Raw genomic sequence first — 27,614 nt, 5'->3', positions numbered from 1 at the left:
TCGCCCCATTCCGTAATTCCGTCTCCTTCTAGGACCAGACCCCCAGCGCAGTTCAACCTCAAATCATTTCCAGCCGAATTGTCCAAACCGGGCTGTTAAAATTTAATAAAAATCATAATTTATCAAACTTATTAACAAAATCATCACCACGCTGGTAAAGAATCTGCCCTTGAATGGTAACAAAACTCGGTATCGAAACTCTACATAATTTAACATCTTGCGGTTAGAAATTGAATAAAAGTGGTCTTTGTCATTGTTTGAATAATAATTTTCAAACTTAATTATGAACCAATTTTTGATAATGAAAATTTCCCTAATTTTGTTTGATTTCGAAAAAAAATAATCATTAACTGTGAGGATTTGAAGCCGTAACAGTTTTATTGTTATTTGTGAATGAACTATATGAATGATATTCATTCACAAATAAAACTTCTAACGGCTTCAAATCCTTACCGATAATGATTATTTTTTTAAAAATAAAACAAAATTAAGGAAATTTTCATTATCAAAAATTGGTTAAACATGTCTTTCAAAAATTATTTTCAAAATTATTTTTCAAACAATGACAAAGACCACTTTTATTTTTATAGTTAAAATGTGTAAAAAATATATGAATAAATTTAATGAATAAAATTAATTTAATGGATACCTATCATCCAATTCATCAACCGGAGGTGGCTTGTCAAGGTCATCCCACCAGATCAAGGTTCTATGGAAGCAGCAGAAAATTACGACACTGCAAGAATTTTCCAAACTGAAAATTATCCTGTACATGTTTGGTTTGACGATTTGTTTTTGGCGAATGGTTTTCATGAACGGGTTATTTTACATGTGCATTTTATCGCCGGATGTCTCACCCGTGAGACACGCAACCTGCATCTTTTTTGCGAACGGGGCTGCCTTGTTGAACCTTTTCAATGTGTATAATTTTACAAAAAGGGTCGAAATCCTGGACATGTTACAACTATTTATCGACTATGGAGAAGATGAAGGTGAGACATATCTGTATTAATAAGTTTAGCGTAGTAAAGCCCCTGTTCCTTAAAATGCAAGCCATAACTTATGGTGAACTCTGGTGATACAAAAGTATGTTCTTTTCCAATTTCTTTTGGATTTTTGCACTAATATTTCGTAATTTATTGTTCAACGATTACTATCCAAGTTTCTAAAAATTGATAATTGTATGTATTGTGTATTTGTTCATTTTGTTATCAGGTTCCTCAATTTGCGCCAAGGATACACTTGCCGACCTGGTAATGAAGCTGGGATGTTACAGCTCGATAATTTTGCCACTTTGTCTAACAATATTAGGAGCTACGATGTCGTGCGAAGCACCTTTTGTTGGAGCAGTGTTGATTGACTGTAGCGTTCAAGATGGGACTCATTTGTTGTCAAAATCCATTCTCACCTTGTTCGATCTTTGGATGAACATGTTTGAATTGACGAATGCCTTTTGGTCCGTTTTCATCGTCCTCTTTCCCGGGATTCGATTTATTTTGGATTCTTTAGGCTATTTGGTGAGGTGAGGGAAAAAAATTGGTCATTTACCAATTTATGTATTTCTGTATTATAGTATAAATGTGATAAAAATGCGACTCTTCAAGGTTTGGTGACAATTTGTTTTCGCTTGTGGTGCTCCATTATAGTAGAAATTGTTATGTGTTGCTTGCTAAATCATCTAATTAAAGAATCGAGTCGACAAGTTTGTATGTGTATCTGTGTATCTGTCTGTCTGTGCGCCGTTGAACTGCCCGCACACAGTCTCACTTGCCCCAAAATCAATGTTCTTCTTCAGTACGTGGAATGACGGGCTTAAATAGTTACGATGGGGTGGAAGTGACCTCACATACCTTCTAGGGCCAATAGTTGGCCCTTAAAGCCTAGTTAATAAGATTTGCGTACAAAGTTGTCACTAGATAGTTTATTCGAGCCTACGCGCGCTCGGCGCGCGCTAAATCGTTCATTTTTATTTCTGAGCAATCCCAGGCTAGTACGAATAACATGTGCAAAATTTGTTTTGAAATTTTGAAATTTACGAGAGTTATCGTCTGGAAGGACATACAGACAGACGGACGACTATAACGTCTCCAAAAACCAACATCGTCCGTTAATAAAGTAAAATTAATCTACAATTTTATGTCAGATATTATTTACAGTTTTGCGTGTGCTATATATATTTTTCAGATCAACTCAGAAGCAGGAACTCATTCGTTACCAAAGACTTCAAATATTGACCACTTCAAATATTGTAGGTTGCTTGCGACTCTGCAATTATCTCGGAGGATGGAAAATTGTATACCTGGGGGAGGAATGACTGCGGACAGGTTATTATTTTTTAAGGATGGTTCGAGTACCATATAAACCGGGTCGAGTACTACTCGATACTCGAACCTATATTGACCGAGTACCCGGGCCAATACCCGGGTATTTAAATTTTTTTAATATGCACTTATGCGTGTAAATAACAACAAAAAATGCATTATTATTACTTGCTCAACAAGCTAAATCACTGGTTTATTTATATTTCATCCGATAAAATATTAATAACAATCAAATAACAAAGCGGTTAACTTTATAGAACATAAGAGTTGAACAAATTAATACTTGTAATTCAGAATCGGCAAGTTATGTTAGAGAAACAAAAGTGATTCTGCATGCTCAGGTGAAAGTCGGTTTCGCATGTCATCATAAATTTGACCTGCTTCGGAGAACATTCTTTCACTGTAAACACTGGTGGCTGGAGCTGTTAAGTATTTTTTAACATGCTTCTGCAGAGTTGGGAATCTTTATTATTCTTCCACCAAAGTCGTGGATCATTCAGTTCAACCGGCCTTGTATTCCCCCATTGTTCTTGCATCAGTTGTTGTTGTTCAGACTGCATCGGAAGCTTTTCGACAGATAAAAACAAACTGATCTCGGCTGAAATTGCTAATTTTTGAGTTTCAGACTCGGTGGGCAAGTTATTACAGAATGACTGTTGGGCACAAAGAGCTTCAAAACAAGACCAAAAACTAACATGAGCATTATCATTGATGTTCAACGGTCCTTGCTGTGACAGTTGGTTGGTAGACGCAGCTTGGGATAAGAGGTTAACTATTTCTTGACCTTGAATCACGTCCGGTTGAACAAATGCTCGTGCTTCGTTGATGTCGTTCATTTCTAGTTGGAGTTTACTTTACTTCCCTCCCGTAAAATTGCTGCATTACGTCGAGCAGTAAGAAGTGTATTGGTCAACATGACCGTCTCATCTGATGTAGAAGATGATTCAACAAATACTAGATGATGATATACATGTATCGGGAAATGTAAGAAGTCGAATCACAGAAGTGATCATGAATAAGCGTAAAAATATGTTTGTTTAATACGAGACTTGTTATTTGTTTTTAAAAAGTTAGATTAATTCTTTACTCATTCTCTTTTTTCGTGTTACTTGATGTAAACCAGTCATTTAATTGTACTGATCAAGGAATAACATGTTAATAAATGACTACCAACCAACCAAGAGGTCGAGCCCCCTGATGGCAATGTGGTCATTTTACGTATAAATAAAAATGCAGTTAATTTTGGATGCAAACAAACCAAAATTTAGTAATCAATCATGCGGAATGTTTTCAAATCTAGCGGTGGTAGAGTGCGCAATTTTTAGTATTTTTTGTGCAACTTTCCGTTACAAATGCACATTTCGTACTCGATCGAGTACGAGTACTCGAAAAACAGGTCAAATCATGCCGGGTAACCGGGTATCGAGTACTCGACTCGATACTCGAACCGTCCTTATTATTTTTTGCATGTCTTTGTCTGGTGGATAGCGGATGAGTGGGATTTATGTACATTAGATACATGGGGCAACAATGACAAATAGTTTGAAGTTAAAATTTTTAACTTATATATGTTATACATGTGCATATGTAGTTGGGCCACGGTGATACGAAGACCAAACATAAGCCAACCTTAGTAAAACATCTTTCTGATTATACTATTGTCAATGTGGCTATGGGCAGAGGACATACGTTGTTCTTGACGGATTATGGAGCTGTGTACTGTAAGCTTTTTTTCAATCAGTGGATACAATGTGTTACTAATAAACTAATTGTTTTTTAGCTTGCGGTAGCGACAAAATGGGCCAGTTAGGACAAGGAACCAAAGGAAAAGATAAACTTACTCCATCCAAGGTAAGCCAATTTTAAATCATTAATAAATCATGTAATGTAATTGATACCTTATTTGGTGCTTAGATCGATTATACTGGCAAGCCTATTGTAAGGATGGCGTGTGGGGCGGACTTCTCCATGATTGTAGATATAGGTGGAGGAATTTGGTCATTCGGTTCTCCTGAATATGGACAATTGTATGTAATTTGTTGTTTCAACCATATAAACTACTCACTAAATTTTCTCATTTTCCGCACATTTTTTTCCGTAGGGGACACGGTACGGATGGCAAATTACTAGAAAAGGCCAACAAAATCAGCTTTGTGTGTGAGAAATCCCCACGACAAATTACCAAGTTTGTGGAGAAAAACAAACAAGTTGCAACACCCATTACGAACGTTTCCATTGCCGACGTCAAGTGTGGCACAAATCATACTATGTAGGTGTTTCATTACATTACATTACATTACATAACCTATTTGTTCTGGTTATTAATTTTGTTCAAATGTCTGTTTTGTAGTGTTTTGGATGATAAATCGCATGTTTTCACGTTCGGTTTTGCTGGCTATGGTCGTTTAGGGCACGCTGAAACTAAAGATGAGATGGTTCCACGTCAAGTAAAGGTGTGAATATTTTTCATAATAATGCTTATTATCATGTCATATATAATTTGTTAATTACTGTTTACGATTTATTTTATAGCAACTGGAAAATTTCCGTTGTGTCATAAGCAAGATTGCAGGTGTTCGCATATATACATATAACTTGGTATAATACCAAGTTATATGTATATATACCGCAGTACCAATGGTATTGCGGTTATAAAATTATACAGGACCTAATTATTTATTTGTTATTTAAGCCGGGTCGACGTTTTGTCTTGCTGCGGTATGTTAAACCAAATTTTTTTATAATAAATTATATCACTTGTTCTTGCAGGCAACAACTAAAAACCTCTATTTCTGGGGACAGACAAAAAGCTCTGGCGAGGGTATGCATTATATGTTTCATGTTATGGTGTGTGTATTATAATTAGAGACAATTCTTAAGAAATGCATGGATAATTGGCTCTAATTATAATACACAGACCATGTAGTTTGTGTGTGACTACAAATTTACTGAAGTAAATTGTAATTTATTCCAGCAACAATGTACCCTAAACCCGTACTGGATTTGTCAGGCTGGAATATAAATAACATTGCGTGTGCGAACAAAAGGTATGAATTATATATAACTACACTTATTTAGAAGTGCATATGTGTTATAATAGAATCTCATTTATTATTATTATTTAGTATTATGGTTGTAGCCGATGATACAGTAAGTCAAAATCCAGAATTGTGTAAATTTAATTAATTAGTAGTGCTTTACTTGACAGATTAAACGAAAACTGAATTTTATTAGATTAATATTTAGGTTAATTACTATCAAAAACTAAACAGTTGAATTAATGCAGGTAATAGCTTGGGGACCAAGCCCAACATATGGAGAACTTTGTTATGGTAAAAAAGACAAACCCCTATTACAATTATTACATAGTGCAGAAAAACTAATTTTAGTGTCATGCATTTATAGGTGATGGGCAAAATAAGAGCTCAACAGTTCCAAAGGAAGCTAAACCCTTAGAGGGTGAGTATATAAGTTTTCACATGTTTATAGCATTTGTAAATTACGGTCTAATAATATTGCAATCATAGTAATATTTTATTTTAGGAATCCAAATCTTGGACATTGCGTGTGGGTTTGGACATTCACTGTTGATTGCAAAGGATCTCACTCCGGAAGACCGTGAGCGTATCGCAAAACTTCCACGTTTGCCGTAATTGGCTCCTTCAATGTGTCACTGTATGAATCAAAGTCATACCTATCGAATTGACACTAGAAGAATCCTCAACATGGTCATAATTTTTATGGTCATAATTTTAATGTGTATTATACTAATTTGTAATTGAGTTTTTGTGTTTTTTTACCATTCGTTGCAATTTTTTAGCCGAGGTTTTCATTCACGACTTAATCCAAAGTCATTAAAAGCCTCTGATGGTACAATTTTTTACGTGTAGTTTTAAAATAACATTTTGAAAACAAATATAATTGTTTCCCGGAGATTATCCGGTTTTACATATTTGTGTCGTGTCCATGTACAGGAAAAACTGGTGGTAAAGACTTGATGTGATTCTATTTTAATAAAATTCTTAATTAATGTTGGCAAAATTTACAATTAAGTGTACAATTAAGTGTATGAAAGCATTTCTGTTACAATATGCATGCATACCAAATTATTTGCTGAACGTCAAACTATTTCGGCAGCAAATTATTCCAAGAGGGCAAGATGAAGTGGTTTGATCTGGTTGTATGATAATTCAAACATTCAAACATTGTCGTTTGGTGGTTGAAATGACCATAATGAAACATTTGGCCCCAGGGGAGGGTGGATAAGGCAATTCCAGAGTTGATTTGAGGTCTCTCCTGTGCTATCAGGCTGAGAAGTAATACTAATCCTGTGATCATGATGGTGCAATTTTTGTTTAAAATTGTTGTCCTTTCTGACTGTTACCTTTATTTATTTACTAACAAAATAAAACTGTTTCCTTTATTTTGTTAGTCGTTGTCAACGACTAACAAAATAAAGATTTTCCTCCATAAGAATACAGTGACTCGTTGTATTCTCAAGAACGGTGACAAGAAAATGGATGGACTAAATAGATGTGATTTTTACAAGAGGAGTAAAAAAAAACAAGCACAAATTAATTTTTGACAGGAAATAATTTTCACCAACATTTCCTGTTGTAAAATTTGCATTAGCTATTTTTTTCCATATATGTAGGTCGCGTTAGCTTGCTGATTGCCATGAGACAAATTTCGCATTAATATTTTGTCTAGTTGTAATTTTGAGCTTATTTATAAACATGTGTGTCATGGGCTTGTGCACTTCCTCAAATAATTAACACACTACACATTGGCATACAGTGATAAGTTACCGGATTCAATATTTGTGAAATAATTAAATGAAAAACGACAAAAAATATTGTTTCTTCATTTTTCATGCATACCACTTACTTGACATAAAAATCAATACAATTATTCCTGCGGACTAATTTCTTTAGCATCATCGACGCCAAATTTCATTAGTACATAAGTACATATTTATTTGCTTCGTAATTCAAATACCAAATTCATTTGGTATCTTGTTAATGTGATGACATTAACAAGAAAAATGAAATTAGGCAAACAAACGGCGAACGCCCAAAAAAATTAATTGAGAAATTTGATCACTAATTTTACTACTTGATTCACAACGTGTCACGGAATGTACAAACAATTTACCTTCGAATCAAATATCTTACAAATGTACAGTTCGACAGTATTCGCAAAGCACAAAAATCCCATAATTTCCACACTCAAATTTCATAAATAAAATTGTCCCCATGAAACTATCTGATTCGTCTGAAAAATCAACTTATCCAGAAGAAGAACTTCTCATCAAATGGGCAAAGTGGCCCATTTTTGGTGTCCAGTTTAACGGGCATCTCTCCCTCTCCGTGATCTCACGCAAATTAAACAACGATGTAGAATCCCAACCAAAGAAATATCGCAAATCTTTGCAATTTCACTTTTATAGTGTCCCATTCGTATTCCATGCCTTGCTCCTAACGATATTCTCCGTTATTATCATCTGCTTCGGACAGACAGGATACAGCGCATTCAAACGGATGGAAAAGCTGTCATCAGACGCAGGAATCCTTGCTGCTTACAGTCTCTGCGGTTTCAGCTATACGATGGGAATTAGAATCTGGAGTTTGATCAGGGTAAAAAAAAACCTTGCATTTTGGACTTATCAGGTCGATAAGGTTCGCCTTATCCAACCAAATTTATGGGATTTCAAGACTGTTTCAGATTTACAGAAAGAAATTCGTGCTTCATTTTTGCGCACTGTTTTCTTCCTCTGTGCCGTCTTGATGACTGTGTTTTGCAGTGATTTTATTTTGGTGGATATCTTCCAAATCTCTAAATATAGCGTTATCACGGATTCCGTTTTGGGTCAGAATGGTCCCATCCTAGTTGGTGGGTTACTTTGGACATATTCCTATTTTTCAAATGCATTTTTGTCACTTTGGTTGAGTTTCTTTATTAAACTGTACTCCGCTGGGGTGTCTTCAATTCGGGGGGAGTTTGAGGGGGGTAAAATTACGGGGGCACAGATATCAAGACTTTCGAAAACGTACAATGTTTTAGTTAATCTTGTAGACCACTTTAATGATGAAATGGGGGGAAGAATATTTTTGGAGGTGGGATTCAATCTAATTTTTATTTTGGGTAGCACCTATTTCATCATTGTTTCCGGTAAGATGGGTGAATATGGTAATGCCATTACAAACGCGACGTGTGCACTGTTATCGATGCATGTGTTGTACGTTTATGGGAACGATTGTGAAAATTTGGAAGTTGCGAGATTGAAATTGGTGAATTTGCTGTGTGAGGTGGAGGAAAGTGACGGACCTTGGGAGATGGGCGCAGCAAATAAGGTGTCAGTTAGTAAAAAAAGAAAATGTTTTTAACATTATGTGTTCTCTATTTTGTGGTTTTGCAGATTCGAGATTTCCAGAGGAAAGTGGTCACTTGCAAGCTGAGGATAACTCCAGAAAATTTTTTTGCACTTAATCGAAGCTTCATTCTTTCGGTGGGTCAACGGCGATTCAAGGGCAATTCATAGCAAACGATTCATAGACTAACAGTTCATAGCATACAATTCGTAGCACGTACATGCTATTTTGTCCAAGGATTTTAAATTTTGAATGGCAATTCTAATGAAGGTGACAAAAATGCTATCAGTTATATTGCAATGAATTGTATCAAGCTATCAGACGTTAAAACTACGAATTAAACGTGCTATGAATTGTAGCACGCTAGGAATTGTAACTTTATTATATGCGCTATGAATCATCTGGCACCCGTCAACGGCGGAAGCATATTTCATTGGAATAAATCGCAATATTGATGAAGTTGTTTCTTTTAGGTTTTGTCCATCTTGATGACTTTGCTGATTGTGTTGGCCCAATTCAGAGACTCGGATGAGAAGAGTGGGTCACGTTAAGTAATTTGTAGTCGTAATTGTTAATTATTTATCAAATTATTGTATAAAATGGTCACCTTCAATTCTCTTATGAAACGGAAGAATGAGTCGGAGTGAATATAAATTTGCAACAATTAATTACATAACATGAGTGCTTAGTGAGTAGAGAATTTTTTGGTAAATATTCAAGATTTAAATATATATCTGGAAAATGGAGGTTTTTATTTTGTAAGATTTCTCAAACTCTATCTCTTTCTTATACATACAACATATGTATAACCCATTGAAATTAATGTGTTGTTGCTAGATTTGTTAAATTATAGTTTGCGAATCCATGCACGCCCAAGTTTTACTGAGTTGGCTTGGCTAAATAGTTGTGATGCGAATACATATGTATGTACATAAAAAGTTGTCATGAATAAATATATTTATATATTCATGTGAGGTTACTATATATAGTAAATTATTATAATAATTTATGAGTTATGCTAATGCTTTAAATTATGTAACACGTATTTGAACCAAGAAATTGTAAACTCAAACAGATACATTTGTCCATGATTTACGCACATACATACAAATTTATTTTAGGAAATGTCAACCTTTTATTTAAAACATTATACATAATTATAAAAATTACACGAGGCTAAACTAAATTTAATCTACGTAAAACGACGATTTGAAGTTGGAATAATGATTGATATTGTGAAAATCATTAAATTGGCTTCAGTTGACTGGACAAATTTTGAAAACCCTTAACTTCGATTCTACCAATGTTAACTGGTGCAGGACAAGAACTCGCTACTGCTGCTGGCACCCATTTGAGGGCCGGGAAACCCCGGCCTATTCGCACGATCCAGCGTCCTTTGAAACGCCATCTCTCTTCCTCTTGAATCCTGCCACCTCGGATTATTGCTCGTGTTCCTCCCAGATGCAAAACTGTCCTCCATTCGCAGCCCAGGAAGTAACCCACCCCCCATTGCTGCCCCCAACATATTTGGGGATCCACTCTTTGCAACATAAGCAGTTGCCACAGTTCCAGCCACTACTGGTACTAGTAGGTCTTGGAAAAGTTGTAACATTTTTTGACGGTTCAACTGCCTTTGAAATTCCAGGTCTCTTTCTTTCGCCTCCTTCTGTGCACGTTCTTGTTGCTTATTTTGTGCCTCTACGGCAGCCTTCAAATCATGATTCGCCTTCCTCTCAGCTTCAATTTCGCGCTGTAGTTTCCGCTCCCTCTCTTGTGCCTGCAACTTATTGTCGTTAACGGACTTATATGTGGCAAAAAGAGGATCTGACTCCGCGGCAAATTCTTCGCTAAATTTGGCATCCATGTTTGCACCACCCAGTTTGGATTTGCTCTTATAAATGGCGAAGCATTCCTTGACCAGCTCAGAGTGTTTCTTCACTAATGCAGGCTCACCCACGCCGAAGGAATTGTGTTGAATAAATTTCTCCATTTCGGTCGCATAGAACGTTAGCGACAAACGTTTGGCGATGATGAATTGGCTCTCTGCTGCGGAGTGGTAGACGCTTTTGATTTCTGGGAGCTCGTTGCCATCAAACAGAGTGGCCCAGGATTTGATGTATTTAATCATTTCGAACCCTGTGACCTCAACGCCACCCATTTGCTTTGTGACTAAATGAGCTGGAGATAGCATGAGGGTGATGAAATCGGCGACATGGGTGGCAAATTCCGGGTCGAGGTTGTCCAGTGTGTCGCGTTGTTTTAAACCCTTGTCAGGTTCGGGCATGAGATAGACGCCGACATCCTGGAAGGAAATTTAATATTTTGTTTAGTTGCAAGTATCGTAATGAAAAGAGACAAATAATAGGCACACATTTGAAGTATAATAAATTTATAAATAATGTTGGGTACATATTTTACAGAGCCTACTCAAATTTGTAATTAAACAAGAAAAATGAACATCGTATTTTCATTTTTGAAAATAATACCCGATAGCTTTGGACAACTTGATCATGGGTGAATCGCACTTCCGTCGGTTGGTCAGGGTTCGAGTCCAACTTATCCTTTTTATAATTCTTTCTCCGATCCTGCCTTTGAGGAACATTACTATCGTCGTAGAATCCAAACTCGTAGTCTTGCACAAACTGAAAATCTCTGATGAGGAAGACCAGTTTTTGGAAGGCACCGGACCCATGCCCCAAACTCGCTGAGTCCCCTTCGACTTGTGGGATAGTCAGGGTGGCAAAGCTGGAGAAGAATTGGAAAAACTGGAGCACATCTTCCCCCACGTCGTTCTTGATATTGAAGATGAGGACGGACGAGAGGAGGGTCGAGATGGCAAAAATGATCGCGTTCTGCTGCATAGTCGTTTGGTCGTCGAATGACCCCTGCGTGTCCATTAGAAGGACTGCGATTCGACGCCCCTTGTTTGTGGTCCAAAAGGGCTCTGACCACACATCAATTCCTGTCGTTTGACGTTCAGATCCGCCTGAAAGATTAGTGTACAATTACATTAAACGCTATGAAAAATATGTGCGCACAATTCGCTCGAATTTTTCGTATTTACATATGTACTTTGTAAATTTCATACCTGCATATTATGCAGGTATATAAATACATACATATATGCATACATACACAATATGTACATATGCATTCATTTATAAATTAGAAACCGTACAAAATGCGTATGCTATATTTTTGCAACATTTTGTACACAATATTGAGATACATATATATTTATGTATGTAGGCATGTAAATGTGCTAAATGCTGTACAAAATTAGCACAAGATGCCTTGTCCCAACTACTCGCAAATTCTACTGTCACATGCTCTGTGTATGGTCCCATAAAACGTAATACATATAAGCAAAATGAACTGACTTACCCCTCCAAGTAAAATTGTTCATATCTCCAGAATTCAAAACCCAGTCGTTCCCCTGGTTCCCAGTACTTTGCTGATTCAGATGTCGAATAAAATTCGAAAGCATGAAACTCTTTCCAGTCCGTTTGGGCCCATTGATCGAGTAGATTACGAAATGGTGGTTCCCAATCTTTTCAAGGATGGATTTTATAGCCTGCGTGTCAATGGTAACTTTCTCCTTGGTAATCTTCAAGATAGAGATCGGCTTTCCTTTCAACGTTGAAAGAGACATTTCATAAACTGGAATAAAAATGTTAAAATACAGTAAAATTATTAAAATCGCAGGAAGGAACAAAAGAAGTATTTTATAGATCGGTCTTTATTTTTTGCAAAATTTAGGTATGTGAAAATATATAGTTGTTTTACCGAAGTTTCAAATTACGAAGAAATTCCGTAAATTTGACTTGAGAGTAGAAGTTTAAATATAATTTTAAATTTAATATTACTGTTTAAGCAAATGAAATATTAATATAACTGCAAACTCTGTGTGCAAAACTAATTCAGGTATGGAATTGATGGATCAAAACAATAGTTGATCAGTCAATGTGTAAAATATACGAATATGTTCAGTAAAATGTGTTATCTTTTACTTGTGTAGTGTGATCAGTCACTCGTTCCTCTCGTTATACATAAATATGTATGTAGATATGTACGTCGTTCGTTATCGGTAACTTGCGAAATGAAATTGACGCATATTGCCGATAACTCTGATCAATTTCCACTCTCCATCCATCCGTATCAATCTGTTCAATTCACTGGACTGCAACTGATAACATACCCCACCTAAAATACTAAATGATCATATCAGATTTTGACAATAGTAATTTTGAACAGTTCAGTTTTGATTTTCACAGTTTGAAAATTTTACCATAAAATCATACTTTCTATGAATCCTCAGGTTATTACAGAGTTTAAAAATGGGTTAAATGCCGTAATAAATATTTGGAAATTCTGTATGATTAAAGAAGTACATATGTAATACACATGCAATATATAAACAAAGATGTAAACAAAGAACTTGCCATATTTGAAGTAATGTTAAAATGCATTTAGTAGCAAATGGTCTCTTTTTAAAATAACTCATATGCACCGATTTCTTAAATTTCATCACTAGCCGAAATATGAAACTAATGAAGAAACGAGACCTACATAAAAATCTGTTCTTCAGAAATCAGAGTAAATCATCTGATATCCACCAATTATTATTCGACATACATATGTGTACTATGAAAATACAGATACTCAGAATGAGCACATATTTAATATGCGGAGAATTTATCGAGAATACCTTCTACAAAGCATAAAAATTCCTCAATTTCAAATATGTTTTAAGAGCACAAGAAACGATACAAATTATGAAATGAACAATTAAAATTATTTATTGATGCAGCATTTCCTGCATAATGGAAGTTGCATCACTTCCATTATTCACATATCTAGTCACATATATATGTACATATGTGACTAGATATATGTATACAACTGACAACTGAGCGATATAAATTATTCACTTAAATTAACTTGCTAAACCAATGCTCCGCTAATATCTGTACATACATAGATATATCGTGATGGCATATATGTATAATTTTGGTCATCACCTACACGGAATTAAAATAAAATTACATGACTATATTAAATCATGGGAAACCGCAAAAACTTGAATTCAAATTCATGTTATAAATGCATACACATATAAACATACCATTAAATTGTCTATGCAACTACTTTAAAACGCGAAACTTTTCCCAGTCCTCCAACAACCCCCAGGTTCACAAAGCTGATAAGTTCACATATCAAGTTTTTTTTACAATCCAATGCGAATAAAATTTTAGAATGACGGATTTCCTTAACTGAAAGTCAGCAACATTTTCATCCATGATCCCCAACATTGCATTTTTATCTATGTACAAATCTATAACCTTGATAAAGCGTCTACATAATTTGTTGTTCCCGTGCATCCAGCAATCAGCAAAGTTGCAAAGTCCCCTCAGCCAGCATGGACTCCTTGGTAACTGGAGTGATTTTTCTTGTGGATAAATTGATCCTGATTTGTGGTCATGTCACATACTTGACCCTCCTCCCGTTCACTATATTGATAAGGGCAGCATTAACAAATTTTTTCGCCCAGTTCAACATCCACCTGAATGGGAAGGGCGCTGGCGACGTGCAAATTTTAAACTGGAGAGCGTACTCCAAAATGGTAACCTATGGCACCGTGGGTGTGGTGGATTCCTGGCTGGAAGGTTGGATTAAGATTAACAATCTGGAAACCTGCATGGGCAGATTGACCGATGTAGCGCGTCATGTTGTAAAATTTATTAAATTCGAACCAGGCCTAATCGCTCCGCTGTATCATATTCGATGGAACATGTTAAATATTCAGACGAAAGACAGGGCGAAATTATTTTGTAATCCGGCATATAATTTGGGTGAGTACATCTAAATATGTGATAAATTTCCATCCAATAAATGCCTAATTTTTCCGCAAATTGGTAAGCGGGAATTTATTAAATATTAATTTATGCATACCTACATATGTACATCAATCCTGCAAATAATGCTAACTATATAATAATAATAAGCCTTTATTATCCTCACTTACTATAACCAGAGAATACAATAATCGAAATTAGTTTATATAGCGAGCTGGCATATTTTCATGAGCTGACATCCTCTCTAAGCCACTACTACTATATATGTAAGTAAATTACTAATATTTTTTCCAGCGACTTTTTCACCTAATTTCTGGGTAGCTCACTCCTCTTTTCTGTCGCCTATTATGGTCGAGGTGCGAAATCCCTTGAAGAAGCACAAGCCCACAAGATGGCGCTGACTGCCGAAAAGCTTAAACTTAAAAAGGGCATGCGCGTGCTAGATGTTGGCTGCGGATTTGGCGGCCTGAGTCGATATTTAGCATCCGAACATGGCGTAAGTATCGTCGCTATAACAAACTCACGGGAAATGGCGGCATATTCAAAAAAGAATTGCGCGGGGCTTGACGTTACCGTGTTAGAGGTAGATTGGCGAGACTTGGACGAGATTGGCAGATTCGACAGGGTTGTCGGAATTGAAGTCATGTTCCGCGTGGGGCGGCACAACTTGGATGAATTCTTTGCCAAAATTTCCTCCTGTTTAAAGCCCGATGGAATTTGCGTCATTCAAGATTTCTGGAATCATCCCGACATGCCCCACAACTTGGCAACAGCAACAAAATATTTCTTCCCCGGACATTATGTGTTCAGCATTGACAAAATTCTACGTCAAAGTGGGAAGTATTTTCGACTGGAGGGTTACCTCGATATGAGTGATGATTTAAAGGCCACCGGGTATCATTGGCTTGCAAATTTTTAGAAGAACTGGAAGAAAATTAGTGTGTTGTACAGCGAAAAATATTTGAAATTATTCCGATTTCTCTTTACTTCTATGCTCATCTTTCCGAATGCCAAACTCTCCGGTGCGGAACAGTTTGTATTTAAGAAAATTGAATTAAATACATAAGTTGGATTATTTTTGCAATAATTGTCATGCAATTTGTGTACATCAAATAACTTTTTATAGTTGCTTAAGCATTGAATTGTGTTTAATCAACGCAATGAATTTAAGTATTTACTTTCGGTATTGAATACAATTTGCATCAAATGTTGAAATATTTTTTGTGCACATATGTATGTATTTATTTCGAAAATTAAATCGATATGGTTTATTTTGCTTAACAAGTTACTACTTCTACATAATTAACTTTTTCCATTAATTTTACCAAGTTCATGGTTCCCAGCATATTTCTGACTTTTATGATGATCGGTATTCTATACGTCAATGACACAGTAAAATGTTATTGTCCTTTCGATTTGAGTTTAGATTTTTACAAAACCGAGTAGAAGTTGCTTACGATATTTGCTCCCAAATCCCAGAATATTTTTTGCCGTATGTGTAAAGGAACAAATTTCGTGATAAATTTATCCCAAGGTGGACTGATAAGCTGTGGATTGAGGTCTCGAGGGTCCTGATTTCCTGTGAGGAAACTGACAACCGTACCTACCAACATGTTGACACAGCATCCGATCAAAGCGTACCAATAGTAGGATATTTTGTAAAATTCGGATATTTCGTGGCTATCCTTGCAGAAAAACAGTAAAATTTTATTGACAGGGAAATCAAAGGAAACTAAAATTTTAATAATTAACCTTTCTACAGGTTGATTGAGGAAATTAGTCGCTGGCGCAGTATAGTTGGAACATCCTTCAACACTGTTAATTGAAGAAGTAAATATAATGATTAATGGGAGTACTCACGTAAATCCTCTGAAGATGTGTATCTAAATATTTACCTAAGCATCACAACACACAAGTGTTAACAACTTAACATGCATTTGTGTATAAGATAATTTTGGCTAACGAACTTAGGCTAGTCCAATACTTTACGCTTTAAATGTGATTATCCGATCTCGCAATGCGGTACATATATATATATATGCATAATTACGAAATAGAATCGTAAAGTCATTGAGTATGGTTGCAGCTTCGTGAAAATAAAATACGTTCTCCGTGAAATATGTAATGAATATAAATACAAATTTTAAAATTAGTGAGGTACAATCATATGTACGTATGCATGTATGTACATACAAGGCATACACATGCCTTAAGTCACATCAGATAAACGTAACATATAATATCACCTTAATATCAATTTCGACACTCCGCGTTTCCCACTATTCGCCAACGCCGTTCCAATCCCCAGCCACAACATGAATACGAGCGATGTCAGCGTGCCCCAAAATGCACCCTTCGAATTACACCAAGGCACAAACATTCCTAAATTGAAAACTCCTAACAAAGTTCCACCCACCATTCCGAAGATGCTGAATGAAACGTCGAAAATCCCGCCTAGTCTTTCGGCAATGAAAACCAGGCCAAAAGATAGTAGTCCATAAAGGACGGAAGCGAGTTTGGAAATATTCGTCGCCCTGGCGTCATTTATATTCGGGTAAAAGTATTTCACGTAATCTTCAAGAGTTATGGAAGCCAGGCTGTTGAGTCCACTCGATACGGTGCTGTGGGGAAAATACACGTTATTACGGACAAAATATATAAATCATTTTTTTATGGAAATACTAAGGTCTGTCAAAGATTAGCGATAATGTTGATTCGCGCCAAAAGATGTATATTTGCCAAATTATTGCAAACAAGTCATGTAATATTATAATAATTATAGGCAATAATCTGGACACAAACTTAATAAAACTCGTTACTTTGGAAACATGGAAAATTAATTATTAATCTTCGTAACAAATTATTTACCTCAATGCTCCGGAAAATATTCCTGCAACGAACAAGCCAGGAAAACCTTTAAAATCGCCCAATGTATCCATCACGAATATTGGAAGTATCTGATCGGTTGTCCGTATTCGCTAAGAATGGTAATTGTTTACTTATAGAAACTCATGGTAAATATATAAATATATATTGCAGTGCAGTACCTTGGTCATTAGTGGGTCGCATTTCGAATACTTGGCGTAAAGTACCAATCCAGTCAATATATTGAGAACTAATAACACGAAACGACCCAAACCATTCAGCCAAATGGCGCTGTAGACATTTATTTAATTCAAGTTTAAAAATAATGAAATTTATTTTCAACTAATGCCATTTCAAAATGTTTTAAAATTTCTACTCACATTTTAGCCTGTCGTATCGTTGGGAGGGTAAGATAGCGTTGAACCTAAAATTTTGTTTAAAAAAATTATTTACATTTCATATATTTTTGGGGTAGCGTTGCAATTAACGAAAATTTACCTGCGCTTGGTTGACTCCATATACAGCCAGCCACATGAAAAATGCCCCAATCCATAATGTCCAAGTGGTCTGTCGAGTTCTCGGATCGGGATCAAAGCTGTTCCGATGTGAGAATAAATAATTAAATCATAAATACATACATATGTATTTTCTAAACAAATATGTAATGAGGAGTTGTATGTAAGTAAGCTTACATACTCGAAATATTTGATGTGTCCATCGTCGTAAGCGATTTGAAAAATGTTCCCAAATCCACCCAAGTCCATCCCACCTTTCACAAGGACAACGATCATGGCACCAAACCTGTGAAATATTTATGTTTAATGTTCGAATTACTTTGATGCATTTGAAAACTATTGCTTAATTTTTCGAAATTATTTATTTGTAAATATTTATACAAATTAAATTATAATAAAAAATAATCAATGACATTTTATTTGGACAAATTGTGTACGTAATGTATGTTGCTTACATTACGATAATCTGTACAACGTCGGTCCACATAACGGATTTTATTCCTCCCTGTTTTTAAGCACGAGATGAAAATTTAAGTTCATACATCTTTGTGCGTCAGACTTGAATGAAATGCTTAACAAGTTTAATTGAATCCGAATTACCAAGGACGTGTAGAAGATTACAATGGCGAACAGTGTTGTGACACAGCCATAAAGATTTATTCCAGTAACTGTCAAAGTAAAAATGTTAGGAAATTATAGTGATTTTTTTAATTGAAATTATTTAGAATTGATATTGTAAAACGCTTTACCTTGACTTAGGGCAAGTGCTGGAGCGTAGATAACGACAGACTGGTACAGAACCTATGATTTAATAATGTGAGTTTTATGGATACGTTTGAATTACATCAAAGTGCATGCATACATATTTTTTATGTGAATTATTGTATCTTGCCATTTGTACTGTGAAAGCAAACGAGGCCAGAATTCTGACAGACTTGGAAAATCGCATCTCTAAATACTGTAAAAATTAGAGTATATAAATTGTATCATACAATTTATATACAGTATATAAATTGTATGAATATAAATACTCCTTGTCCTGTAAAGTACATACAAATTGTATGTACTTTACAGGACAAGGAGTATTTATGAATAGGACTTTTGTAATTACACACTTCATATGTTGATGTCAATTGGAGATTATAAAAAACAGGCAAATACAGATACGCTGAGACCGCCATGACGGCAAAGTGTGCAGGTGCCATCATCATGTAAATCGTGCCTGTATTTCAAAGAAATATTACATAAGTAGCATGACAAATTTAATGTTTAAATAATGAATCAAGTAAAATATTTTACCATTTAAATAGATTTCTGCAGGAACCGAGAGCAGTGCAATGGCAGAGAAGAATGCTGAAATGTTAATTATGTTCAACATATGAGTCTTTTTAAATCTTTTTAAATCTTTTAATTCATAGTCTATAAAAATTAAATTTAGTACTGTTCATAAACAGGAATTTGTACGTAACAAACAACGGTGACAATAAACTATCGGTTTTCCGTGGACTATAATTTCTCACACGATAGAGTCAATGCAATTTATGCACCTTGAGCCGTATATCTGTACATTATTTTCACTGCGTATTTCGATCAGTAATACAGATATGTAATTCATTATTTGAGGTTTGCTTACTCGCCAAGAGTGATAAGGTGACTGGGATTAATCCCATGGTTCTGCCCCCCATTAGGAAGTCCTTTGTGGTCTTCTGCCGGTTACCAAAGCAACCGTAAAACACACCAATTCCGGTAGATATTGCGAGCATGATGGTAAAAACCAGGTAGTCGATAGTGCCGAAATGTTTGGCAGGATCATCACCAGCAATGGACGGCTCGCCCATTTTTAGAATTATTATATTTTGCAAAGATTATATTGGTAACTGTTTGATTGTCGTATAATTAGTTTAAACCCTGCAATTTTGAAGAATTTTGATTATTTTGAGACTAAGAGCTCGGTCTGGATGATACTATGAAATGAGAAAATGCAATGTGTATTATATTTGTAGTGTATTACTTGTAAATTTAGGGCAACTAAGATTAATTTATTTAATTGACTGGAAGATGTCAAACATATGCGAATTTTTTTTTCAATTAATGTTTCATGCAAATGTATCGTGTAGACGTTAAGTCCATGGCATGGTCCACGTGTTCAGTGGTACATATGTATGTATGTTTTACAAAACAATTCAATCGAAATATGACGTAGTCTACTTAAGAGCTCGTCGAAATTTATTATTTTAAATCTGGCGAATTGCAACCGAGTAAAATTTTGTGATGTATTTAAATGGTACTTCAGTACATACTTGGTTCCAACTTTTTGTTCGTTTGTCTGTTTGATCTGGGACAATACTAAACACCCGTAAATTTACGAAACCCGTCAAGCAAAGTAACCCGATAATTATAGTTTAGTGTTATAGATCTCTGCTGGTCTAGAAAAGTCTATTTTCATATGAAAATAACGCCAAGTCCATTGACGTAACAACAAGATTCTGCCCAGCAAACCTGACTCCGACACAGAATTAAAACCAATGACACTTAATTTGTGAAGATTTAAATGGGATGACGTGCCAGACGAGTTTTGTGTGACTTGCATTGCAATTAAGCATTTGTGGGATGTTAAGTACTGCAAATGTCAAGTATCAAGCTATTGAATTAAATTATGGATCATTGAATTCAGCAGATGTCAAGCATACATAAATAATGATAATGCATGTATTTATTTAATATTTAATATTTATTTTTGAATTTTCTTATAAATTAAACATCAGTAGGAAAATTTTTAGGAAAATTTGTTTTTGTTTTTTAAATTTAAAGTTTTTTTTACTGCTCAAAATTAATTAAAGAATTTGAAAACACTCACACAACAAAAATAATATATTGTTTCGAATGTTATTCTACATTACTATGATTATATTGCCGATGCAATATTAATATTATTGAATTGGTATATAATTCAAATTATAATTGAAAGAAATTCATCTTGTTTTACTACAAGTAGCAGTATCCACCATAAACTGAATTAAACATATCATTGAGTAGAAAAGTTAAAGATGCTGTTGTTGCTTTTTTAATATGGAGAGCATACGGTGTAATGGTGGAACATTTAATCCGAACCTTTAAAATAGAAATATGAGCCAATTAATTGCAGAACACAATATCAATTATACAATTGGAATTACCATATTTGGTTGCAAATGATTCAGCAATGTTTAGGTTTTTGATAACGTCCTGAAGTCGTGGATACGATCGCAGTCCCAACTTGAATGCGTCTGGTAACACATAGACAAGATTAGTAATTCACGTACTTAAGATTTTTACATACTGCGGGACATTTCTATGTATTTGTATTTAAATCTTACCAATATAATCCTTCAGTGCTCCTGAAAAAATTAGATTGAACTCCCATCAGTTAAAAAATTAAATGTTTAAATCGTATTGTATATCTTACTTGTATATGGAAGAATGTTTTGCTGATGTTTTGCGTTGTATTCGATAACTTCTTTTACGATATCATCCCAGAGTGAGATAGGAGCGACGTTACCACTGCCAAGGGTGGCCCGAATGTTACCAGGTAAGTTAAATTCTAAAATAAATATAAAAATAAACGTAAAATAAAAATAGGTGCAAGAATGTATACGCCCTCATCGTCACCCACAATGGTGGCGTCAAACGGTTGCGAATTTCGTACCCACTCAACAACGGAAATGCTTTTGAAAATTTCCAAATTAATTCTCATTTACACTTTCTTTTTTATTTTGGAAGGATAAGGATAATTTTTAAAATGATAAAATTCGACTTACTTTCTAGCTCAGCTTTCGCATCAGCGAGAATTTTTTTCGCAATTTTACAATTGGATTCCACCATTTCTACAAAAAAATATGTGACACATACGACCGAACTGGAATATTATTCGTCATTTTCTCGAGTTTAAATCCAAAAATTGGGAAAGTATTACTTACCGAACATAATACTCGATCTCCCGACTAGCTCATCTAAACGTTGTCGACAGGTCATCCTGCTCGCGGCTGGCTGTTCTACAACACGATTCTAGAAAAGGATCAATTAATTAATTATGTATAATATACAATTGTACATTGCACAAACAGCAAAATTATCTAGTAACAGCACGACATGAAAATTATATTTATTTGGGGTTTGCACATTACAGGAACGAATAACATCAGTATTATAGAAGACACAAATTACCTGTAACCGTGGTAAGGAAAAATAATTAAAAATATAGAAAACTAACTTGAAATAATTAATCCACCAGACTGAAGGAAACTGACCAGATTGTATAGATAATTTCATATACTGATGTCTCTACTCACAAATAAGTTTTGTAAATTTAGATATGCATATTACCAGATTTGGCATCCCAAGAGTTTCCAATGGTTGAGATTGAACATCTCCTGAGTCTTCCTTCCAGCACATTTTGCAATCAATGGAATTTCAGAAAGATATGCAAAGTAGAATGTCGAGCTGGCTGAATGCTATCTATTCTCCAACAGTGTTAAATTTTAGAATGGCTAGCCCTAGGAATGTGGCGTGGGTGAAATCATCCTAAAAATGAAATAAACTTATAAATGAAAAATGGCATTTATTACCCTTTTATTTATAGAATTAAAAGGGGTAGTAAACGGGTAAACTAAAGTGGGAGCATTACAATTATCTTGTGGCTTTTATTCCTTACATGGAAAATTGCATGAGGAGCTGTCCATCAATTACGTAACACGAGAGGGGGAGGAGGGGTACAGGCTCCAATGATATAGTGCCTATGTTGCACATGTTAAAGGGGGTCTAGAAAATCGCGTTACGTAATTTATGGACGGCACCGAACAGGAATGCATAACTTTGAATGCATCCCAAGGAAAGACTAGAAAACGAGCGTTATTTTATAAATTTGGGGGTAAGAATAAGAAATGGACCCAGGCAAACATGTACACAAAGCTGAATCTAAAGCTGCCTTTTAGTGATGGCATGTTGAAATTGACCCATGCAGTCAACTCGATTTACTTACATACATGTATGTATCTACGAGTCATGAGATGTCGATGAGCTTACGTGAATTAACACCAACACGTCGGATATTAGAAAAATCAGTATAAAATTAATTGTGTACATAATTTTTTCTTTTATGTTACCAATTATTGTGAAATGTACATACATAGGTACATTTATATAGATAAATACAAATATATGCGGGCGATCTATATGTATTAAAACTCGCTACAAATTATCTATTAACTGTTGAGACATATTTTATATTGAGCCTTAGGCACACGAAATATCGATCATGACACGAATGCAGTTCATTCTTCTGTCGTCTCCCTCCGTGTCTTCGGAAGTTGGACAGGTCGTTGGTACACCCGCAATTCCACACCCACGAATTTTATTCTCTGAAACAGTGACCGGCTTTGGACTCCACCTGTAAACGACATCATCCTCCAACTCGGTGGGATTGAACATTACGTTCGTGCGAAACTTTGTATCGCCAACTTCGGTCAATGGTGCATCAATACCGGCCAACACTTGGCGAAAGACCTACAGATCCATGCTTTAAGAAACTTGTTAAATCGGATTTTATGAATTTTACTTACTTCCCCATTGGATCCGATGGAGGTTTGCTGTTCTCCAATGTTGTAAAAACCTGCGAGCATTGATGGAACCCAAATTGAAAGGGGTGGGTAAATGGCGTCCTTACTTATGGAAGAGCGATTGCAACATGAAAAAAATTATCGCATTTTTTTATGCATTATAAGTCCGTGTTTTTTTTTAGAAATCCAACATTTTAAGGTTATTTTGTAATTTATTAATTATGTGTCTATGACCAACCTGAGCTGGACGGTTCGTGAAAGGCGAGTCTCGGATCGCTCCACGACTGCCATATATCGAAATTGATGGACACTTTGCCCTCAGGGGCGTCAGAAATTGAGACAAGTTTCGCATTTGCGGTTAGCATGACGACCGTTGGAGTGTTGGTAAATTTCGTAGGGGACTTTTCGTAGGCGTTATCAAATTTGTTCATATTTGTTTGATTAATGCAGTTAGAGTGCACTTGCAGAATTTGGTAGTTATCTTGGGCGAGGCCGAGATATGTCGTGATAATGGAGAGAAGTAGGATGTATCGTGAGATTTGATAAGGCATGATTGTGATTGTGAAGTTTGGGAAATTCTTGTGGTTTTATTTAGCTGGGATTTTAAGAAGTGAAGGTCGTTGTAGTCAGGCGCGGACTGGTACATACATAGGTTGATGAGGTACTTAAAAATAAGGTACAAGTGTGGATGTGAAATTTTTAAACCATTTTTACGGCATACGTACACGCGCATTTAACGTATGTACAAGTACATATGTATCTTCACATGGATATGGACATTAGTTGACGTCAGAGAGCCATAAATCCTAATCGTACATTGCATTCAGTAGGGAGATATGCACCAACTATGTACGAAAAGTTTTGAACCATTTCTTGAGAAAGTTGAGCTCCTAATGAATTTATTTGTTGAAGTCGTCACAGCCTACATATATTTTACATACATATAAATATGTACGATGATTTCTATTCTTTGAAGTGTAGCGTATAGCACGGATATGTGCTACATACATACATATGTCGCGTGATTGAAAAATATTGTGCCTTTTTCCTAAAATTATGTGGATAGAAAGATTCAAGGAAAGTAACCCTTTTTCACAAACCATGCAACTATAGTTGCATGGTTAAATACTGTTAAGTCAAGTATACTTAACAGTATTTTTAAATGATCGACTCATAAGGAACCATGGATGAAGATACATGCACAAATGTACATATTGTAAGCTGTAATATATTACGAGACATGCATGATATATATCATGTATGTAGATATATATCTACATACGTGAGACATACATGCCTTATAATAAAAGAGTGGCCTTTTGTGGCAAGAAGGCCTTCTTGCCACTTGGCCTTGGCCTTCTGGTCAAATCTTACATCATTTTGAAGCCCCAACTCTACAGATCAATTGTACTACAAAATTATCCTACGCCTTTAATTGGTAATCGACACATGTCGCCACAAAACTGAAGGAGGAGGAAGTAGAAATTGGAAATTATCTTTACCGTGACTACCACTACAGACTACACTCTTCACAAAAAAAAGAGAACGATACACTCGCATAGAAGTAAGTCACAAAACTTTGTATATGTCCTCCCTGGTGGAATTCCATTATTCTTGAGACCCAAAAGATACTGTCAGCCCCCTTCTCTTGTGAAACAGGATGGCCCCAGTTAAAATTCCTGGCAACGTGACCTTGGAGCTTGTATACACGACACTCACAAATCAAAATGGAATCATTATGACACAGCTGGATGAATTAAAAAAATCCAACAACGATATTTTGGAGAGGTTGGACAAAGTCGAAAAAGAAAAGGACGAGCTAAAAAGTAACCACAGCGTTATACAGGAGCAAGTCAAAACACTGAGAACAGATATGGGGCAACATTTGGACCAACTTGATGGAAAAATAGATGAAGAAATAAATAGGTTAAGGAGAATCAACAATATCATCGTGATGGGTTTACCAGAGGGGGAGGATGGAGTCAGACTTGCAGAGGAACTAATGCAAATTATTCTACCAAACTCTACTATTGAAATAAAGGATGAGAGATTAGGACGCGACTTAAATGCTGAAAAACCCCGCCCAATGAGAATCCGACTTTCCAATGAAGTAGAGAAACAAACGGCCTTAAATAATTGCAAAAAACTTAAAGGACTACATAATTTCAACAAAGTATCGGTGAAAAAAGATCTCACTAAAATGCAGCAGGTGCTACAAAAAAGGACGCCGGTACAGACTAGGGCGAGAGTTGCAAAACGAAAAAACCAGCAAATGGAGGGCGAAAATCCAACTACTATTCCAACAAAAATTATCAAATCTACTGCTAATACAACGATGGATATGGACTGACTACACGACATCCCCAGAACGGATTCTTCTTCAAGGACAAGGACATACTTAAGGATAGGTCACTTAAATGTTAATTCGTTAAGATATAAAATATTCACAATATCAGATTACATGCATGCAAAAAATATAGATATATTCTGCATGACGGAAACTAAAATTGAGCATGATTTAAAGTTAATATCAATTCCAGGTTTTAAAATAACAAGATGTGACAGAACTGAAAGAGGGGGAGGATTGGCCGTGCTATATAGGGATGAGTACAAATGTAAAAAAATACAACTCGATATTGACCTGGGTAGCTCGAAGATAGAGTTATTGACCCTGAAGATTCAAGTACGTAAGAACAAAACATTTATTGTTTCATGCCTTTACCGTCCAAAATTTACACTGACAAATATTGACCTTGACATTTTGGAAAGTATATTTTTTGCTCATGCCAGTACCAACCTAACTTTCTACATATGTGGGGACTTTAATATCCACTTGGAGGACACTAACAAAACGCATATTAAAAAGTTCAACAACTTGCTAAATAGGCTCGACCTTGTCGAAATTATACAATCCTCTACAAGGGGAAAAGCACGACTTGACCTAATAATCTCAAATGACAAGGCGAAAGTGACAATTGTGACAGTAGAACAACCACACATTTCTGACCACGAATCTACAATTATTGACAAGAGAATAGATAGGTACCCAAAGAAAAAGAAGACAATCACATTTAGGCCTTATAATAAGATGGACACAGCAACACTAGCGGCGGAGGTAATGGAATTGGACTTGTCAGGGCTGAAATTTATGACAGTTAGTGAAGCGTGCCAAATCTTCATCTATAAGCATGTTCAATTATTTAATAAATATGCACCAATACTTACCAAATCGATTAGGGAAACGACAGCCCCCAGGTATATGTCAGATGATACAAAACGCTTGGTGACATATAGGGACAATTTGTACGCTATACATAAAACCTCACCTTCACACTTGACACAAACTCGACTAAGGATACTAAACAATCTTATTAAAATTTGGTTTAGGCGCGACTGCAGGAATAAAATTGACAACGACATTAAAAAGAATGGTGTATGGAAAACTAAGAAATATTTATTTTCCCAAAACAGATCAAACGACTTTGACCCCGACATCTTGAATGACTTTTTCGCAGGTGTTTCTAATGAAGAAGTTAACTGTACATGCCCAGCGAACCCATACACCATTTTTGACGCCAAATTCCAATTTACAAAGGTTACCATCCATCGACTCATTAAACTATACAACAAATTGAAAACTCGTAGCAGAACAACCCATGACAGTACTGACTTTGCACCAATAATGTTAAAATATACGATAGGTAGCCCCACAATTGCTCAAGCTATTACCGATATTGTCAATAGGTCATTAATGTGCGGAGAATTCCCTTATTTCTTGAAAACTGGAACAATTACCCCAATTCCAAAGATTGACGCTCTTCTGAGCCGGCACATTATCGCCCCGTTGCCGTGCAACCTTTTCTTTCTCTGTTAATAGAAAAATGTGCACATTCCCAAATAATTAATTATCTTTACTCTCACAATATGTTTTACAAAGGACAGTTTGGTTTCAGAACTAAACACTCTTGTGAATCTGCAATGTTAGCCGTAACGGAGTCTATTTATGAAAACATTAATAAAGGTCAGATTTGCATACTGGTGGCGTTAGACCTATCACGTGCTTTTGACCTAATAGTTAGGGATTTTCTTTTTG

The 27,614-nt window shown here is 35.6% G+C and overlaps 6 protein-coding genes and 1 long non-coding RNA gene across 8 annotated transcripts; 3 read left to right on the top strand and 4 right to left on the bottom strand.

Annotated features, from left to right (window-relative positions):
• The first annotated feature begins 653 nt into the window (after positions 1-653).
• LOC110848469 (protein RCC2 homolog) lies at positions 654-6,038 on the top strand. The gene is made up of 16 exons (XM_035851149.1): positions 654-992; positions 1,216-1,517; positions 2,253-2,324; positions 3,913-4,042; positions 4,102-4,172; positions 4,236-4,348; positions 4,423-4,590; positions 4,672-4,774; positions 4,854-4,893; positions 5,014-5,039; positions 5,091-5,142; positions 5,296-5,368; positions 5,447-5,471; positions 5,608-5,653; positions 5,727-5,780; positions 5,865-6,038. Exons 1-16 carry the CDS (start codon positions 773-775, stop codon positions 5,972-5,974), a joined length of 1,605 nt encoding a protein of 534 aa, XP_035707042.1. The 5' UTR covers positions 654-772; the 3' UTR covers positions 5,975-6,038.
• Positions 6,039-6,112: 74 nt separating this feature from the next.
• On the bottom strand, positions 6,113-6,851 carry LOC118435302. Its single transcript, XR_004834671.1, has 2 exons — positions 6,424-6,851; positions 6,113-6,326 (listed from the first exon to the last, which is right to left on the bottom strand). It is a non-coding gene; the product is annotated as an uncharacterized LOC118435302 (long non-coding RNA).
• Positions 6,852-7,018: 167 nt separating this feature from the next.
• On the top strand, positions 7,019-9,676 carry LOC118435364. The gene is made up of 3 exons (XM_035851348.1): positions 7,019-8,674; positions 8,740-8,829; positions 9,166-9,676. The coding sequence occupies exons 1-3, from the start codon at positions 7,577-7,579 to the stop codon at positions 9,241-9,243; spliced, it is 1,266 nt and encodes a 421-aa protein (XP_035707241.1). The 5' UTR covers positions 7,019-7,576; the 3' UTR covers positions 9,244-9,676.
• LOC110848468 (atlastin) lies at positions 9,652-12,640 on the bottom strand. The gene is made up of 4 exons (XM_022095693.2): positions 12,479-12,640; positions 12,077-12,352; positions 11,179-11,678; positions 9,652-10,994 (listed from the first exon to the last, which is right to left on the bottom strand). Exons 2-4 carry the CDS (start codon positions 12,342-12,344, stop codon positions 9,999-10,001), a joined length of 1,764 nt encoding a protein of 587 aa, XP_021951385.1. The 5' UTR covers positions 12,345-12,352; positions 12,479-12,640; the 3' UTR covers positions 9,652-9,998.
• A 2,298-nt stretch (positions 12,641-14,938) lies between these two features.
• LOC110848226 (cyclopropane-fatty-acyl-phospholipid synthase) lies at positions 14,939-15,466 on the top strand. Its single transcript, XM_022095388.1, has one exon. It carries the CDS (start codon positions 14,939-14,941, stop codon positions 15,464-15,466), a length of 528 nt encoding a protein of 175 aa, XP_021951080.1.
• A 296-nt stretch (positions 15,467-15,762) lies between these two features.
• On the bottom strand, positions 15,763-20,362 carry LOC110848578 (sodium-coupled monocarboxylate transporter 1). The gene is made up of 17 exons (XM_022095824.2): positions 20,228-20,362; positions 19,561-19,835; positions 19,227-19,280; positions 19,043-19,149; positions 18,820-18,885; positions 18,677-18,728; positions 18,528-18,595; positions 18,383-18,432; positions 18,109-18,213; positions 17,911-18,007; positions 17,793-17,836; positions 17,595-17,703; positions 17,416-17,525; positions 16,794-17,168; positions 16,300-16,362; positions 16,005-16,227; positions 15,763-15,921 (listed from the first exon to the last, which is right to left on the bottom strand). The coding sequence occupies exons 2-17, from the start codon at positions 19,763-19,765 to the stop codon at positions 15,850-15,852; spliced, it is 1,800 nt and encodes a 599-aa protein (XP_021951516.1). The 5' UTR covers positions 19,766-19,835; positions 20,228-20,362; the 3' UTR covers positions 15,763-15,849.
• A 339-nt stretch (positions 20,363-20,701) lies between these two features.
• LOC118435502 lies at positions 20,702-24,665 on the bottom strand. Of its 2 annotated transcripts, XM_035851665.1 has the most exons (9): positions 23,760-24,649; positions 23,525-23,627; positions 22,290-23,468; positions 21,884-21,971; positions 21,725-21,790; positions 21,373-21,507; positions 21,284-21,304; positions 21,104-21,193; positions 20,702-21,038 (listed from the first exon to the last, which is right to left on the bottom strand). In XM_035851665.1, exons 3-9 carry the CDS (start codon positions 22,356-22,358, stop codon positions 21,028-21,030), a joined length of 480 nt encoding a protein of 159 aa, XP_035707558.1. In that variant the 5' UTR covers positions 22,359-23,468; positions 23,525-23,627; positions 23,760-24,649; the 3' UTR covers positions 20,702-21,027. The 2 variants fall into 2 exon arrangements, with proteins under 2 accessions (XP_035707558.1, XP_035707557.1); XM_035851664.1 differs by lacking the exons at positions 20,702-21,038; positions 21,104-21,193; positions 21,284-21,304; ... (1 more) ...; positions 21,725-21,790; positions 21,884-21,971 and having other exon boundaries at positions 23,039-23,468; positions 23,525-23,623; positions 23,760-24,665.
• Positions 24,666-27,614: the final 2,949 nt, after the last annotated feature.

The sequence above is a fragment of the Folsomia candida genome, unplaced genomic scaffold (genome assembly GCF_002217175.1).
Source record: "Folsomia candida strain VU population unplaced genomic scaffold, ASM221717v1 Fcan01_Sc004, whole genome shotgun sequence".
Classification (NCBI taxonomy): domain Eukaryota; kingdom Metazoa; phylum Arthropoda; class Collembola; order Entomobryomorpha; family Isotomidae; genus Folsomia; species Folsomia candida.
This window is presented reverse-complemented; position numbering and strand designations above follow the sequence as displayed.

Coding starts and splice junctions, on each gene's coding strand:
- LOC110848468 (XM_022095693.2), bottom strand. CDS start 12,344: ATGTCTCTTTCAACGTTGAAAGGAAAGCCGATCTCTATCTTGAAGATT. Junction 11,679..12,076: donor GAACAATTTTACTTGGAGGG/GTAAGTCAGTTC, acceptor CTAATCTTTCAG/GCGGATCTGAACGTCAAACG. Junction 10,995..11,178: donor AAGTTGTCCAAAGCTATCGG/GTATTATTTTCA, acceptor ATTTCCTTCCAG/GATGTCGGCGTCTATCTCAT.
- LOC118435502 (XM_035851664.1), bottom strand. CDS start 23,873: ATGCGAAACTTGTCTCAATTTCTGACGCCCCTGAGGGCAAAGTGTCCA. Junction 23,624..23,759: donor TCACGAACCGTCCAGCTCAG/GTTGGTCATAGA, acceptor TCCATAAGTAAG/GACGCCATTTACCCACCCCT. Junction 23,469..23,524: donor CCATCGGATCCAATGGGGAA/GTAAGTAAAATT, acceptor ATGGATCTGTAG/GTCTTTCGCCAAGTGTTGGC.
- LOC118435364 (XM_035851348.1), top strand. CDS start 7,577: ATGAAACTATCTGATTCGTCTGAAAAATCAACTTATCCAGAAGAAGAA. Junction 8,675..8,739: donor AGATGGGCGCAGCAAATAAG/GTGTCAGTTAGT, acceptor GTGGTTTTGCAG/ATTCGAGATTTCCAGAGGAA. Junction 8,830..9,165: donor ATCGAAGCTTCATTCTTTCG/GTGGGTCAACGG, acceptor TGTTTCTTTTAG/GTTTTGTCCATCTTGATGAC.
- LOC110848226 (XM_022095388.1), top strand. CDS start 14,939: ATGGCGCTGACTGCCGAAAAGCTTAAACTTAAAAAGGGCATGCGCGTG.
- LOC110848578 (XM_022095824.2), bottom strand. CDS start 19,765: ATGGGCGAGCCGTCCATTGCTGGTGATGATCCTGCCAAACATTTCGGC. Junction 18,886..19,042: donor AATTGACATCAACATATGAA/GTGTGTAATTAC, acceptor TAATTTTTACAG/TATTTAGAGATGCGATTTTC. Junction 17,169..17,415: donor ATATTTTCCGGAGCATTGAG/GTAAATAATTTG, acceptor TTTTCCCCACAG/CACCGTATCGAGTGGACTCA.
- LOC110848469 (XM_035851149.1), top strand. CDS start 773: ATGTTTGGTTTGACGATTTGTTTTTGGCGAATGGTTTTCATGAACGGG. Junction 4,894..5,013: donor TGTCATAAGCAAGATTGCAG/GTGTTCGCATAT, acceptor TTGTTATTTAAG/CCGGGTCGACGTTTTGTCTT. Junction 5,143..5,295: donor GACAAAAAGCTCTGGCGAGG/GTATGCATTATA, acceptor AATTTATTCCAG/CAACAATGTACCCTAAACCC.